Source organism: Vombatus ursinus, unplaced genomic scaffold (assembly GCF_900497805.2).
Source record: "Vombatus ursinus unplaced genomic scaffold, bare-nosed wombat genome assembly UNPS02014781.1, whole genome shotgun sequence".
In the NCBI taxonomy this organism is placed as follows: domain Eukaryota; kingdom Metazoa; phylum Chordata; class Mammalia; order Diprotodontia; family Vombatidae; genus Vombatus; species Vombatus ursinus.
In genome coordinates, this window is record NW_020954559.1 from 35,630,921 (window position 1) to 35,648,435 (window position 17,515).

At 37.4% G+C, this 17,515-nt stretch overlaps 1 protein-coding gene across 4 annotated transcripts in view; it reads left to right on the plus strand.

The window, feature by feature from the left end:
• Window positions 1-17,515, plus strand: part of LOC114046191 (rho guanine nucleotide exchange factor 7) — a 317,431-nt gene that overhangs the window by 177,070 nt on the left and 122,846 nt on the right. For all 4 annotated transcript variants that reach the window (XM_027866432.1, XM_027866431.1, XM_027866434.1 and 1 more), the window contains 2 exons: window positions 15,028-15,122; window positions 15,385-15,480. In XM_027866432.1, coding sequence (XP_027722233.1) covers window positions 15,028-15,122; window positions 15,385-15,480 — 191 coding nt within the window. The remainder of the gene's footprint in view (window positions 1-15,027; window positions 15,123-15,384; window positions 15,481-17,515) is intronic.

Here is a 17,515-nt window from a genome sequence, read left to right on the forward strand (position 1 = left end):
TGAATGAATGAATGAATGAATGAATGAATGAATGAATGAATGAATGAAAAAAAAGAATTGTTAAGTGCTTTTTACGTGCCAGGCACAGTTCTAAACAATGGGAATATAAATTAAAATGGAAATACAGGGCAGTTGATTGAAATACCTTATTTGAGGATTGACATTGTTGATTTGATTACTGTTCGAAAAGCTAATGTAGGAGTAGATGAGTAGCTTGTTGGTGACAGTTAAATGACTTCATGAAGGTGACTTCAGAGGAGCGGGCAGTGTGGGCAGGTCAGTCTTACCAATTCTTACCAATCAGGAAAAAGCAGGACCTCAGAGAAAGACCAGAAGAATCAGGTTGCAACCAAGAAAACGTGGCGTAAAGATGACTGGGGGATCATCAGTCGGTGTAGAGGGTCAGTGGCAGGCTCCTTACAAAAAACTGGAGTGCCAGAGTACAGGACCTCAGGATAGGAGGTGGAGAGTCCCAAATGGCATGAAGATGGTTGGAGAGGAGCAGGCCAGAATGGGAGACTGAGTGGAAAAGACTTGAGGGACAGAAACCAATTAAGAAACTGTTGCAGTCTCTTAATTAAGTGAGAGGTGATGACAGACTACAGTAATGGCTGTCCCTGGTTCATCTTTTACTCTTTCCTTTAAAAACAAAAACAAAAACCAAACAAAAAAACTGAACTAAATAAATAAATAATGATCATTTCCATATACATTCAAGAACAGGAGAGTAACATACATGAAACTATGTCTGTTATGTAGTGTTTGCTTTTATTTGTAAGAATATAATAAGGTCAACGTGTAACTTTCATACTTGTCCTGTGTCTATTAATTCTCTTTCTCTCTCCTTTGCAGGGGAGGGGGTGGTATCCCAATCTCTTCTTCCTCATACTATCCCAATCCCATTGGAAAAACAACCAACCAAACAAAACACTTTTGGCATGTATCAAGCAAATCAAGCAAAAAAATTCCCACATTGGCTGGTGCATGAAAATTTATTTCTTCTCTAGCATGAATTCATTACCTCTCAAGAGCTCAGTTGCATATTAGTTACTATTTGATCAGAGTTCTTAAATCTTTTAAAGTTGTTTTTCTTTATAATGTCATTGTATAAATTATTGTCTAGATTCTTTTCACTTTGCCTCAGTTCATACAAGTTTTCTGAGGTTTCTCTGGATCCTCTTCTGCCTTTATTATAGTAGAATGATGTCCTGTTATGTCATATATATGAATATTTTCACATAATAATTTGTTCATTCATTTCCTAGTTGGTGGTTACCTTTAGTTTCTAGTTCTTTGCCACTCCAAAAAGAGCGGGTGTATTTTTATACATGTGGGTCCTTTTCCTATTTCTTTCATTTCTTTGGAGTATGGACTTAATAGTGACATCACCAGGTCAATGGGTATTGCACAGATAAATGAATTTTGGGGTATAGTTCCAAATTGCTTTCTAGAATGGCTATACTAATCACAATTCTATCAGTAGTCCCTTAATTCTAATAGCCCCTCCAGCATTTCTTATTTTCCTTTTTTTTTTTTTAATAAACTTTGTCAATCTGATGGGTATGAGGAAGAACTTCAGAATTGCATTAATTTGCATTTTTCTAATTATTAGTGACTTGGAGGTTTTTTTCCACATAGCTCTTGAAAGCTTTTATTTCTTCCTCTGAAAACTGCTTGTTCATATCCTTTAACTATTTATCTATTGGGGAATGGTTCTTGTTCTTATAAATTTGAATCAGCTTATTTATGTATCTTAGAAATGAGTACTCTGTCAGAGAAGCTTCCTGCATTTCTTTCCCCAACCTGGAAACTGTTTCCTTTCTAATGTTAACTGTATTGATTTTTGCATGTGCATTAAAGCTTTTTTCTTTTATGTAATCAAAATTATCCAATATATCTTCTATGTTCTCTTTCCATTGTTTGGTCCTGAATTTTCTCCCATACATATTTCTGAAAGGTTATTTATCTTACTCCTCTCATTTATGGTATGACCTTTTATAACCAGGTTGTATATCTATTTGGAATTTATTTGGATATATGATATGAGATTTTGGTCTTTACTTAGTTTCTGCCAAATCGGTTTCCAGTTTTCCCAGCAGTTTTTATTGAATAGTCAGTTCTTACTGCAGTAGCTGGGGAATCTTTGGGTTTATCAAACACTAGGCTACTAGGTTTTTTGCTTCTATGTTTTGTATACTTCATCTGTTGCATTGATTAATTTTTCTGTTTTTTATCCCATACCAAATTGGTTTTGATGATTACTGCTTTGTAGTGTAGTTTGAGATCTGATGCTATTAGGTTCTTTTTTTCCCTCCTTTCCCCCTCCCCCCCCCCCATGATCTCTCTTGAGATTCTTACCTTTTTGTTCCTTTAGATGAATTTTAGTATTTTTTTTCCCTAGCTCTATAAAGTAATCCTTTGGTAGTTTGATTTTGTTTCATTAAATAAGGAAATTAAGTTAAGTATTATTGTCATTTTTATTATATTGGCTCAACCTACCATGAGAAGTTTGTATTTCTCCATTTATTTAGGTCTGCTTTTTTTTTTCTTTCCTGTTTTGTAGTTCTATTTGTAAAGTTCCTGTGTATGCCTCCCTCATCTGCACTTTTGTAGGAGTGCTTCTCTATGCCTGTAATAAACTTCTTACTTATGTCTGCTTTGTAGAATCCCTAGCTTCCTTCAGAACACAGTTAAGGTACCACCTCAGACCCAGGGTCTTTCATAATGGTGGAAGTATGCACTGGGCCCGGAGTCAGGAGAACTTGGAGTTCAAATCTGGCCTCAAACACTTACTAGTTGTGTGGCCCTGGGTGAGTCACTTGATCCCTGCCTCAGTTTCCTCATCTGTAAAATGGGGAATAATAAGAGCACCTACCTCCCAGGATTTGTGAGGATCAAATGAGACCATACTTGTAAAATGCTTAGCACAGTGCCTGGCACATAGCAGGCCCTCTATAAATATTAGCTATTTACTGTTATTTTGTCTATACTTTGTATTTGTTTATTTTAATACATGTTTTATCCTATCAAGATAATGTAAGCTATTTAATGGCAAGGGAATATTTGATTTTTGTTTTTGTGTCCTTAGTGAGTAGAACCAAATAAGTTACTTAAAATATTAGTTTAAATTGAATTAAATGCTGAAACAGTGAGTAGGAAGATTAGTTTGTGCAGAATGAATTGGAAGGGAAAACTGAAAAAAGGGGAGGCCAGTTAAGTTGCTGCAATAATCTAAGCCAAAATTGTTGGGTACCTGGGCTAGTCTGGTGGCAGTATGAATGGGAAAGAGTGTAAGAACATTTTTAAAGTAAGAAATAACAAGACTTGATTGATCAGCTATTACTACTTCCATTGTCTGACAACCTGCAACTTAATCTTGCTGGTTGCTGCTTCCTTATAAGTCACTATAAGTGACATTTGTTAGGGCCAAAAGTGGCTTTATAAGCTGCAGAGCTCTGAGATTAGAGCTCAGTTTAATACTTGCTCCACCATTTTATTTTGTTTTCCAAAATACGATTCAATGGTTGATGAGTATTCCCTATGATCTGTATTTGAGGATGACATTCTTACTCAGGAGGGAATAGGCACATTCTGAAACTCTGTAGTTATAGCATTCATGAATTATTACACTGTAACATTAGAATTTTATAATTCCTGTAAAGGTTGCAGAATGTCTTGGATATCTCACATTAGAGATCAAAGGGGTGTTGTGGCAGATGAGTCAAGCCCTAGACCAGAGGAAATAAAACTTAAATTTATGAACTTTTTCAGGCAACCTGGATATGTGTGTGGTGGTGGGAGGGGGAAGGGTAGGATAAGGGGACAACCTGGTGGTACTTGATTAAAGGAAATTTTCCCAGTCTGCTGACCTTAATCAGAATCCTTGTGAACTCACATACCAAATGGTATGCTGTAATTTTAATGTGCAGGTTTTACTGAACACATTCTAATAATATTATGTCAGTACATTCCAGTCCTTATGAGAAAAGTAAATACTCTTCCTATTTTCATTCTTTAAATGTTATGGAAAGGCAAGGTATATTACCAGTGAGCATCTTGTGTTTTCTCTATCTTATAAATATTATGTGTTGGTAGGCAAAGTTTAGTAGCTGCCTTGGACCAGCTAGGTATGTACTTTTAAAATAAAATGATAATGTAACCTTTCACCATTAAGTTATATATACTAGAGAAATACCATATTTCATCATTTCCACAGTCCTCTTCAGACCCCAAAGCACAGCCTTCCAGATGCTAGGCCAACAGGAAGGAACCATGCAGTCTTTGGGGTCTTGTTATGTCCATCCCCATTCTGTGCATTGCTAACCCTTGCCCTGAGGGTGCTTTGAGATATCAGTCTTCCTGTTGATTCTTCTTTTACCTTGTACTCATTGTAATTATCTTTTCTCTCTTGGCTGTGAAGCTATCCATGCCCCTTTACTTCCAGTACTTCTAGCTAGGACTTTAATGTTTCTGAAATTACATTATCTAGTACAGAGGTTTCAAACAGAAGCCATATTAAAATGTAATTGGGAAATGTTTAAATAAAATGAATAAATAATAAATATTAATAAATAATAAATAACATAGGTTGGATTGTTCTTCTGCATTTTCTGTAATCTTCTATGTTATTGTTCTCTGCTGGCCTGATTTTTTTTCCCTTTTATGTCTCTATCAGGTGACTGCTCTTCTTGCGCATTTCTGTCTGGGGATATATAGATTCAAACTGATGAGATCATAGATAGAACTTTAGCAAGTGGAGGATATATAACGTCAAGTAGTCTGCCTGAAGTATAAGGAATAGCTTGAGATAGGATTTAAAAAGTGGTTTGGAGTCAGTGGCTTAGAAAGGTCTTGATTTACTAGGATTTCCAAATGTTGTTTGGAAAATGTAAAAGGTTAATGAGCAAGCAGTTGATATGATTGGAGCTCTGCATTGGGAAGATGATGATGACAATTTAATGGTAACTAGTCTAGAATGGAGGTAGGCAAAGGGGGTAAGGAAACAAGATTGTATAAAGCTAAATAAGCAGTAATGGGGGTATGAACTAGGTAGGTTGAATGAGATTGGTCACAGAGGGGATAGAAATGGGAGATATTGCAGAGACAGAAATCATATCCTGGTTCTGCTGTTTAGATTTGTGTGACTTTGGGAGAAGTTCTGGGCTTCACTTTCCTTACCTGTTAAAAAGAAGGGATTGGACTTGAAATTCAGTCATAGGACTTTGTATCTAACTGCATTTGGAGGTAAGGAAGAGACCTGAGTATATTGACTTAGCCAAAAAAAGAAAAGAAAAAAGATCTATGTAAGTTGATTTTAATCAAAGCAGCAAAACCCTTATTTTTCAAGGCCAGGTTCCTGCATTTTGGTGATGAGTACATTTTTTATTACGTAAATCATATATTTGGATTTAACTTAAGTAATTTAGGCTTTCTTTAATTCTTTTGGTGTAATGCTTAAGAAAAAGTAATATGTTAAATGTTAAGTTATATGTTAAATGTTAAGTAATATGTTAAAAAAATACATATGACACATCTTTTTGTACTTAGCATTTTTACCTCAATCCTTCCCCAGAATATAAAAGTATATTTCCTTTATACTCATATATTGAAAAGAAGTCTAGCTTTGGACTCTGTTACTTTATGTGAATAACAGTGGAGGTCCACTTTGGGGCTCCACATACTTCTCTGCCAGATTGTACCTGATTATACCCTGTGGACACTCTTAAGGGTTTGGAAAAAATAAAATGGTTAGCTCCTGGGAAAGGGTCACTGGCAGCAAGGTTTACTTGTTGAACTGCCAGTTAATTTAAGGAATTATTAATTGATATATTGTGACCCAGGAAAGAGGGAAAAAAGGACACATGAGGTTCATCTATTCATAGTTGCTTTCTATCCATGAATTCGTTGTGCTTTGCTTGTTTGGGAGTAGGATAGGCTGTAGATAACGTGCAGTCTTAGCCCTGGTGCTTCCGGTTTATTACCAAGGAAACAGGCTCTTTACCTGGGAATGGGAACTTGTATCTTCATGCGTGGTTTAATGTGTCTCCTTTTGCTTTCCTTTTCTTGAAAAATGAAAAATTTATCTGGCTCCTCAATTTGAAGCCTGATTTATAGATCTAAATTATTAATTATTACCAAGGAGATCCCTTTGGGTTGAGGTGGGGCTGGCACATCTGGTTTTTTGATATTCACCAATGGCAGCAAGTGAGGAATAATACTTCAACCACACTTTAACAAGGCACGGAGAGTACAGGGGCAAATGATGCAGACAGTGGAAGGTAGGCAATATGTAGAAGAGAATGGGGATAAGTAAGTGTACAGAGAATCACATAATTTGGATCAGAATTGGGAGCTTTGGGGCAGCATGGAGTGCAGGGGGGAGCAGGAGTTAAGGGTTTCATTTTATTTGGTGGTAGGGGACAGACTAATTGTTGTCTTGCTACCTTAAGGTTAGTTCAAGGGGCAGCTAGGTGGTGCAGTGGATAGAGCACCAGCCCTGGATTCAGAAGGACCTGAGTTCAAATCCAGCCTCAAACACATAACACTAGCTGTGTGACCCTGGGCAAATCACTTAACCATGTTGCCTAGGGCCGCCCCCCCCCAAAAAAAAGGTTAGTTCATGAGCATATCCACATCATCTCAAAGTTGTCAGCAACACCTTAGGGTTTATTTATTATCATAATGCTATATCTAGAGCTTATCTCAGGTTTACAGATCAAGGGCAGTTAGTAGGCCTGAAGGGCCCTTACATTAAGACAGTTTCCAGTGGCTCCTATGGTCCCTTTATTTATGAGATGGTTTGCCACTGTTATGCTCCTTTAATATATGGTACAGTCTATAAGTGACTTCTAGGTTCCCCCTTTTAATCTGACTTCCTACTATTGTTACCTTATATTAGCTACTTATAAACTTACTATACTAACTAGAAGGATGTGTGTTTGTGGGGGGGGGGGAGAAGTTGGGTTGGGGGGACCAGAACAAGATACAGTTTTAACACACTTATCCTAAATAGGCTAGTAGGATTGTAGTGCTCTGCTCTTCCTTTGAGCTTCTCCATAGATTCTTTTGAAATCCTTTTGTAGAACTTTGGTACTTTTAATTTGACTCTTTTCCTGGGAATGGGAACTTGTATCTTCATGCATAGTTTAATATGTCTCCTTTTGCTTTCCTTTCCTTGAAAGCTGAAAAATTTATCTGACTCGTCAGTTTGAAGCCTGACTTCTAGATCTAAACCACATTTTTTGAGCCATGCCTTAGAGTGATTTACACTGGGACTTTCTGGGACTTTGTAAAATGGACTATACTGGGGCCTCCTCAAAGTAATAAAGATCTAAGTTTCTGTTTGGCTACTAGGTGAATGATACTGTGTAGGTTCATGAAGCCTTTTATGGTTGACAATTTAGGAATTGTCTTAAGGAATTGATTGAGCTCTCTGTGTGACTGTTGTTAACTAGGTTTGATTTTCCATACCTCATGACTCAGGGAAAGCTTGTACAGGATGAGCTCAGCTTTCTGTTTGTTCACCAGTCATGGATTTTTAAAGGCTGCCATCTCAGGACATACTTTCTTTTGGTCCCCAGTCTTATCAGTAGCATACTATGATGTAATTCTGGAAGTGAATCTTCAAGTGATGTCTCATGGGGTCCTGCAGTAGCCGGAACATGCTGAAAGCAGAAAAGGAAAAAAAGGTGATTATTAGAGCACCCAGACACAATAATGAGGTTAGAGACAGAAATCTCTTGCTGAAGTGTAGAAGGCTGGTGAAGGACTTCAGATAATTGCAAAATAGAGAACTTTGTAGGCAAGACTCAGCAAGTACAGCATTGCTTATTTTTTTTGAAAAAGCCATGTCTTTTCTCTTTTTGCATAAGAAAATGAGTAACTTGGCTATAACAGTTATTTTAGAATAATGCTTGTGGCTAGCAGCTGACTAGACTTAAGATTTAATTATTTCAGTGAAGTTAAGAGTATTTTTTTTTCTTGAGGGGAACAGATGGAAGGTTATTGTATTTACAACACATTCTTATTGGTAACTGTTTAGTTTTTGTGTATTACTGTTCACAAAGTGTTGTCTTTGAAAACCAGTATTAAAAACTAGTTGTCTTTCCATTGCATGTGATATAGTGAAGAAAAAAGAAATTTTGTATTTTGTATTAAACTTTTTTTTTTGAGAAATTTCTGGTGGCAATTTTTCTATAACCAGTTAATATTATTTGTATCTTCATCTAATATCTGTAGTTAAGAAGCTAGTTCATCTTATGTATATTTATTTTAACATTAGAAAAAAAGACTTTTAATATGTATGTCAATTCCTAATTGAGATATTAACCGTTTTTTGAGATCCCATTATGCTTGATTAACTTTTCCACTTTGTATTTTTATTTTTATTTTTTTAATAATTTATTTATTTTTAGTTTTCAACATTTACTTCCATAAGATTTTGAGTTTTAAATTTTCTCCCCTTCCTTCTCCTTCCCTCTTCTAAGATGCTATGCAATCTGATACAGGCTCTACTTATACATTGATATTAAGCATATTTTTCACATTAGTCATGATGTATAGAGGAATTAGAACTAATGGGAGGAACCACGAGAAAGAAGAAATAAAACAAAACAACAAAAGAAAAGGAGAGCAAATAGTATGCTTCCATCTGCATTCAGATTCCATAGTTCTTTCTCTGGATGTGGATAGCATTTTCCATCATGAGTCTTTTGGGGATGTCTTAGAGCCTTGCATTGTTGAGAAGAGCTAAGTCTATCACACAACATAACTGTTACTGTGTACAGTGTTCTCCTGGTTCTGCTCACTTCACTCAGCATCAGTCCATACAAGTCTTTTCAGGTTTTTCTGAAGACCTCCAGCTCATCATTTCTTATAGCACAATAGTATTCTATTACATTCATATACCATAATTTGTTCAGCCATTCCCCAATTGATGGGCATCCCCTCAATTTCCAATTCTTTGCCACCACAAAAAGAGAATTAATTGCTCCATATTTCTAGTCTGTAACAATAATGAGGATTTGGTCAGTTTATATAGTATAAGAAATATCCCTTCCTAGCCCTCTCCAACCCCCCCCCCCACCTCCTTGGTCGTAAACAGTACGCACAAGGAAATACACATATCTGTGTCAAACACAGATGTTTATGAGAAGTAAAGCTAGATAAGGGGGGAAAAACAATTTGTAGTAGAGTAAGAAAATAAATTCCAAAATAGTCTCCAGTTGCTTCCAGCTGAAGAGCAGAAAGGGGAGAAGGATAAAGAGAGTTTAATTTCTTTGCATTCTGCACAAGGTATTTGCATCATTACCTTGGCCACATAAGTGACCTGCCACAATGAGTCAATGCAATCTTGATACCTCTTCTTGATAACTCCCTTTATCTTCTTTTTTTCCTTACTGGAGTTCAAGTTTTACTGCCTCTACAGTTGCTATGTTACTTAGCTTTTCCCCTGCCATTTCTGCTACTCTATTATGTGCCATCTGTATACAAACCTCCCAAGGAACTGGCCCAACCCTGGTTTCTCTTTGTTGGAAGTTTAGTATATCATTCTTACTACATCATTTCATTAGGACCTAAAACTAAATTTCCCAAGGGACTATGAACTTAGTATTTGGAGACTGGCCACATATATAGGGAGTCTATTGGGTGCTACAGTAGCCTTCTCTCTAGTTTTCTTTAATAAATTCTCTGTTGTAGCCAGGTTGAAGTAATAGCAGTTCCTATAAAGTACACTTGTGTTTCCTGTTATGCATCTTGCTCCTGGTGTTTCTTTCACCTCTTCCCTTACTTTCCCTACAACCTAAGGAAGGAGTTTTTATTTATTTATTTTTAGTTTTCAACATTCACTTCCGTAAGATTTTGAATTCCAAATTTTCTCCCAATCTCTGCCCTCCCTGCACCCCAATATGACGTGCAATTTGACATTGGCTCTACATATACATTCGTAGTGAATCTATTTACATGTTAGTCATGATGTAAAGAAAAATTAGAACTAATGGGAGAAAATAGGAGAAAGAAGAAAAAAAAAGAGAGAGGAAAAGAGCAAATAATAGGGTTTAATCTGCATTCAGACTCTATAGTTCTTTTTCTGAATGTGGACAGCATTTTCCGTCATGAGTGCTTTGGAATTGTCTTAGATCCTTGCATTGCAAAGAAGAGATGAGTCTATCAAAGTTAGTCATTGTTGCACATTGTGGCTGTTACTGTGTCCAGTGTTCTCATGGTTCTGCTCACTTCACGCAGCATCAATCGATTCAAGACTTTCCAGCTGAAGTCTGCCTGCTCATCATTTCTTATAGCACAGTAGTATTCCATTAAATTCATATACCACAACTTGTTCAGCCATTACCCAATTAATGGGCATCCCCTCAATTTCTAATTCTTTGCCAACACACAAAGAGCTGCTATAAATATTTTTGTACATGTGGGTCCTTTTCCTGTTTTTGTGATCTCTTTGGGATACAGACCTAGAAGTGTTATTGCTGGGTCAAAGGGTATGCACAATTTTATAGCCCTTTGGGCATAGTTCCAAATTGCTCTCCAGAATGGCTGAATCAGTTCACAACTCCACCAACAGTGCATCAGTGTTGCAATTTTACCACATCTTCTCCAGAATTTATCATTTACCTGTTTTGTCAGGTTAGCCAATCTGATAGGTGTGATGTGGTACCTCAGAGTCGTTTTGATTTGCATTTCTCTAATCAATAGTGATTTAGAACATTTTTTCTTATGACTATGGATTCCATTTTGTATTTTTAAAGAAAATAAATCACCAAGTTCACAACTTCTTTCTACTCAGAGAATTAATGCACTGTTAGGCTGTGGTTTCTGGCCCCAACTTAAGAACTACTGTTGTAGTGTGATATTTATGTACATTTTTCAGAAGGAAGACATTTATGATCTCACCAGACTCTTAACAAATAAATGAACAATTTTTGACACCTCCATATGTGATCCCTTCTCTCCTGCCTTGCTTCCCCATTCTACTTTTAAATGAATACAACCGTTTAGGGAATTCACTGGAGTTCAATGTCACCAGCAAAAGAAACCACAAGTTCTTCTTTTTAAATACAATAGCATGTTAGATATTTAATCGGGTTTGCATTTAATTATGAATGGCTGGAATAACTGAATTATCTGCTCAAAGACAGTAGTGAATTGTATAACCCAAATAGTATTTGTTAATGTGCATTTGATAATCACAGGATATTGATATCCTTTTTATATTAATAAAGTAATGCATTTTTCTTCACATAAATTTAAACATGGAGATCTCCTAGGTATTTAGAAAAATGAAAATCTATCTAGGAAATCTTTTCTAGGTGATTAGATTAGCACCTGATGTGGTAGAAAGAATGCAGTGTTATATACTGTTAGAACTGGATGTGGCTTTAACTCTAATGAGACATCGAGGTTCAGGGAGATAGTTACTTTTTTAAAAAAACAAATTTCTTTTTTTCACCCTCTCCTTCCCACTTCCCTCCTCCCACAGGGAAGGGTGAGAAGAAAAAACAAAATTTTGATAACAAATATGGATAGTCAAGCAAAATAGATGTCTACTTGTGTCACGTTCAGAAATGTGTGTCATTCTTTATATTTGATCCCTTCTCTGTAGCATGTTGAACTAACTTATTCAAAATGACATGTCAAATTAATGGTAGAAGTAGAACTAGACCCAAGATCTCTTTGACTTATGGTTAAGGTAGTCTTTCCACTACACTATCCTGGAGCCTAGGATCAAAGTTCATATTATTATTGCTCACTCAGTCAGTTTATAAACTTTTATTAAACACTAGGGATACAAAGGATACAAACAAAGGGCAATAACTGGCTCTACCTTCAAAGAACTTCTGTTCTGATGACAGAGACACCATGTGCAAGCACGCATGTAACATATACAAAATCAATGTAAGGTCGTTTTAGGAGAAAATTTGATAGCAGCTGGGGGTGGGGGGGGGGGAGGGATTAGCAAAGGCACCACGCCAAAAGGTGGTGCTTGAACTGAATCTTGAAGGAAACCAGAAAATCCGATAGGTAGTGTAGAGCTGGGCATTCCAGGCATCAGGGCAGCTAGTACAAAGACTTGGAAAGAGAGAGGGGGCCATATGAACAGAGTAACAAATAGGCCAGTATGGTTATATCACACAATGTGTGGAGAGAGGTAATATGTAAGAAGACTAGAAAGCTCATGAAGTAATTTAGATGTCAAACAGAGAAGTTCACTTTTACCTAAAAGGAAAAGTCCTCCTTATTTCCCCATTGCAACTTAGAAGCTCTCCCTTTATTACCATCAGTCTGTAACTTCTTCTCCTTTGAGGTTCACTCAATCCATATTTATCACCCAGTCAAGATTCTGGTAGCTTACCTACAAAACTTCCAAGACATTCTCCATTTCTCAACAACTTTCGCAGCCGTGGCTCACAATCTTTCTCCTTTCTAACTCTTCTCCTCCTATTCAGAGATTTCAACTTACATATTGACATGGCCTCATACACTCTAATCTCCTAGTTCCTCAGTTTACTCCTTTTCCATGACCTGTACCTCCACCTGAGCAACATACCCTTGATCTTGCCATCACCCCAAAATATTCCTCTTTCATTCTCATGAACTCTGAAATTCCATTTATCTGATCATAATTTGTTATCATTTCATCTTTCTGTCTATCTTGTGTATCCTACCCCTGTTCTTTGTTCTTTCTGTGCTCTCCAATTATCCCCTAGTTCTTGCTCAGGCTATCACCCCTGTACTGGCCACAATCTTCTCCTTTCTGTATCTTGATTGTTTGGTGAGCCAGTTTAACTCTACACTATCGTCTTCACTTAAGTCCTTTGCCTCTTTATCTTGTTGCCGGTTTTGTCTTTCTGAGCTTTAGTCTTTGTACTGGCCGCACGCCGACCTTCTGCCGGCCGCACGCCGGTACCCTCTCCTCCTATAAGGAGCACACTACCAGAGTCATACTCACTTCTGAGTCTTCGGTCCTCAGCCGGATAAACACACAGAGACGAGCCATCGGGAGGCGCCAACACCAGAGCTTTATTCAGAGGCCATCACAGCAAGCCATCATAGCAAGCCCAAGCAGCAAGGCCAGAGCAACAGGGCAGGAGCCAGGAGAGAGCGCGTGTGATCTGACCACGCTTGTTCCTAAATACCTACCTAGCCCCTCCTCCCCAGCCCGCTTACTAGCCAATGATTGTAGGGTCAGATACCGGAAGGGGCTGTCTGAGTTTAGCACACCAAGGGGGAGGGAGTGACGTAGGAAGCTAGGACTGGATACAGGGAGGAGGCATCTGGGATTAGCACATAGACAGAGTACGTGACCTAGGAAGTCAGACTCAGACACTGGGAGGAGGGTTCTAGGGTCAGTGCTGCACAAAGGGACCCAGGAAGTCAGGAAGGTCACAAGAGGCGTCTGGGGATGACATTGCATATAGGGAGGGGACTAAGCACAGGGAACTCAGTCCTCTGCCGTCCCACTCCCACGTGGCACCGCCCCTTGCCTCAGGAGCTCAAGCTCCGGCTACTTCCTTGCACCCAGCTTATCTCACATAGCACTGCCCACTGCCTCAGGGCTTCTCCGTATCCAGCCCATCCCAGTTCACCACGACTCTGCCTACCACAGCCCCTGCCTCGACTTCCAAAATACCCAGATCTTACCCTACACTTGCCACAGTGCCCAACCTGGTAGCTGCCAGCATCAGACAGTCCCTCACAAGTCTTGGATCACTCCCACCCAACAAAGCTGGATAAAAATTCATGAAACTCTGTTGACTAAGTCTACTACAAATATATATTCAACTGAAAAAAATTTCAGTTGAGGCCTCATTGTGGCAAGGTAATCCTGTTACACCTCCCTAAATGATTAGATCCTCTACTGACCATGTGCTTTTTTCAGATATTTCCATCTTTCCTCATTTCCATGACTACCCCTCTCTTTTCCTCTCAGCTGAGAACCTTGCCTCATATTTCACTGAAAAAAAAAGCGATGCCATTCACGAGATTTTTGCCTTGTTTTTCATCTCACATCACTTAGATGTATTCCTTTATTATCACATCCTTGACTCTGTCTCATGTGCAGAGGTGGCCCTTCTCCTTTCTTGACTTCTTTGGTTTTCTTCAAGTCCCAACTAAAATCCCATCTTCTATAAGAAGCTTCTCCCAATCTCTTAATGCTGGTGCCTTCCTTCTATTGATTATCTTCATGATCTCCAATTTTTTCTCTGTATAGCTTGTTCGTACGTAATTGTTTGCATATCATCTCCTTTATTAGACTGAGCTTCTTGGGAGCAGGAACTGTTCTTTGCCTTTCTTTGTCTTCCCAGAACTTTACACAGTGCTGGCCAAATGATAAATGCTTGATAAATGATTGTTGTTGATTGTTACCACAAAAAGTGCTGTTACAAATATCTTGGTGTATTGTGGAACCTTTATGTTTGTCAGAGATCTCCTTGGGATGTATACTTAGTAGTGGAATCTTTGGGTCAAAGGGAATGATTATTTTAGTCACTTTACATAATTCCAAATTGCTTTCCAGAATGGTTTTTTCACTAATTCATCGCTCTACTGAAAATATATTAGTACGGCATGTTCACGTTTTATATATTTCAAAGACATAATGAATGGTTGTTGAATTGAATTGGAATGTGGTTAGAGTAGTGTCTTGTAGTTGTATGTCTAGTTCCTTTCTGACTAGTTGTGTTAGGCACATTGATTAATGGTATATATTCTTTCTACTCTCACTTTAGAGCTCTTTGCTTTTTTTGTTACTACTTATTCAGTAATGTTTTTGGCAAGATGGGATGGGATAATTTGAATAAGTATTAGCTATAGTTCCTCACATAGATTTGAAGAATTAATAGGTTCAGAACCAAAGAGCACGGGTGAAGTAATGATCTCAAACACTTCTATAAAGGCCTGAGATAAGACTTGAACAATAATCGTATTGTAATTTTTCCCAAAGTGTGTAATTCTTGTGCAGTGTTATCATCATTTGAAAGTTAGCTAATAGTCATTCATTATTTATTGTAGGTGCTACAGAATATTTTAGAAACAGAAAATGAATATTCTAAAGAACTACAGACTATTCTTTCAACTTACCTGCGACCATTACAGTCCAGTGAAAAGTAAGTTAGATTATTAATTCTTGTTATTATTAGAAGGGATTTTTAATACTTAAATAATTCTATGCTACTTTCTGTCCCCTTACTACTACCTGCTCTCATCCTTTACTGGAAAGTTGATAATAAAAAATGGCATTGAAGGATTTTACTTTTGTATTAAAGCATGCTTTAAAAATAAAAGAAGAATTTTGTGGGTTTTGGATGGGGAGGAGGCATGTTTGTAAAATTGCTCACATGTTTTTACTTGTGCTTTTCTTGTCTCCAGGTTAAACTCAACAAATATTTTATATTTAATGGGAAATCTAGAAGAAATAAGTTCTTTCCAACAAATGCTTGTACAGTCTTTAGAAGAATGCACCAAGTAAGTAGCATGCTTTAAAATTGCGGTTTTCCTTTTGGTTCCCGTAGTATTTTAAGGAATTGTGTAGTTAAGACCCTTTCAGGTTGCAGATTTCTACAGATTTAAACTTAGGAGGTTTTGAATTTCTAGGATAGCTTAGTGTCTATAGCAAAAGTTGTGTTTAGGTGATCTAATTTCCCTCTTACTTTGTAAAGTGAAGATATTCTTCTCTTCATTTCACAAAAATCTTGGCTTAATGAGCTTATGCTTTCTAACTTGGGGTACTTATTAGAAGCCAAAGAATAGAAGTGATCATTTGATTTATTGTAGAGCATGTGGGAAACAGATTTTTAAAAGTACTTTTAGGCTTAGAAAAAAAGTATTAGGCACCAAAATCTCTCCCCTTTTTGAAGGAAATAGAGCTGAATGATACCAGTTCTGGCATTTCTCACCTATATTGAATGTTTTTGTTACAACAACTTCATCATGTAACTTTTTGCAACCAAAAGAGATGCCTCAGTAGTTGTTCACAATTCCAAATATGTTCAGGGCTGTTACCCAGTGTCCTTCAGAAAAATGTAATCTGTGAATTAGTTATTACATGGGACATTTGACCCATGGTGTTGTGATGTAGTTTTGGAAATAGAGCATGAAAAGTTACCCAGCACTTTTCCACCACTGCCTTTTCAAAGTAGTCCATTCTGTTCCCTGTAGCCATCTTGTAGCATTTCTCTGTGGTTTTGAGAAGCAAATAACAGAAATGTACACAGTATTTTCTGATTTTTGTACATTTATTTATGTTGTAAGAAATTGGGAGGGTAAACATATTTCCAAACTTCTGTATGGAAAGAGGTTTCTTCCATGAGTATAGCTTAGTTCCTTAACATTGCCAGTATCCCAAGGATGAAAATATTTTCTCTCTTCATCCTTCTTTCTCTCCTCCCCTCTCCATAACTTTTACTTATGTGTTTTGAAAAATATTGCAGTCGTTTTCCAATATATCCTCTTTCTTATTAAAATCCTCTTTTTAACAAAGAAATTTAAGCAAAACCTCATCCTGTGACAATACAGTCATCATTCCACATTTTTTAGTTTCCCATGTCTTCTCCTAACAGGAGGGAAATATGTTTCCTATTCTTTAGGACCTTGATTGGAAATTGTAATCTGGGATTGGCAGCATTTTAATGTTGGTTTCTTCTATCACTGTATTTTTTCTTGATGTCATTTCATGCGAGTTTTGAATGAGGCCATTGCTGGATAGAACTTGGGACATATTCACACATTTTGAATTGTTCTGGATTGTGTGTCAGGGCACGTAATGGTGGTATGCCCTTAAGACTTTGCATTGAAACTCTCAGGGGAATGTTTTGTTCTCCCTGGAAGATTGGGCAACCAGTCCTTTACATGACTAATATACTTTCTGTGGCTGTTCATTGACAGCAATTACAATAACAACAATTTATTGGGCACCTGCTATGTTCTTGCTAGTGTTTGTGTTTTTGAAGTGTTTAAATTAGAGCTTTGTCCTCTAATTTTTGAGAAGTGAACACGTTGTAGTGACAGGCTTAGTCCTATAAATAATATATTTAAACATTAGTCACTCATGAATATAAAACATAAGGAGAGGTGAGAGTTATTTTTGTTTTCCTTTTAAATGATGATGTCTTTCAAATGGAACAGTGTGTTAACTTCAAGGGTCCTGCAGGTCTTTGACCCGGCCCTTATTCTCTTCCCCTACTATACTATTTCACTTGGTGATCTCATCAGCTCTCATGGTTATCATCTCTATGCATATGACTCTCAGATTTTCTTGTCCTTCCCTAATCTCTGTCCTGATTTCCAGTCTCATGTCTCCAGTTGTCTTTTAGACATCTTGAACTGAATGTCCCATAGGGCTCTTAAGCTCAGTCTGTCCAACCTGAACTCATCTTTCTCCCCAATTCTTCTTCTCTTCCTAGCTTCTCAATTACTCTCTGAAGTACCACCATTTTCCCATTCCTCTAGGCTCATACCTAGGTGTCATCCTAACTGCTCACTCTCACCTTCTGTATCAAAT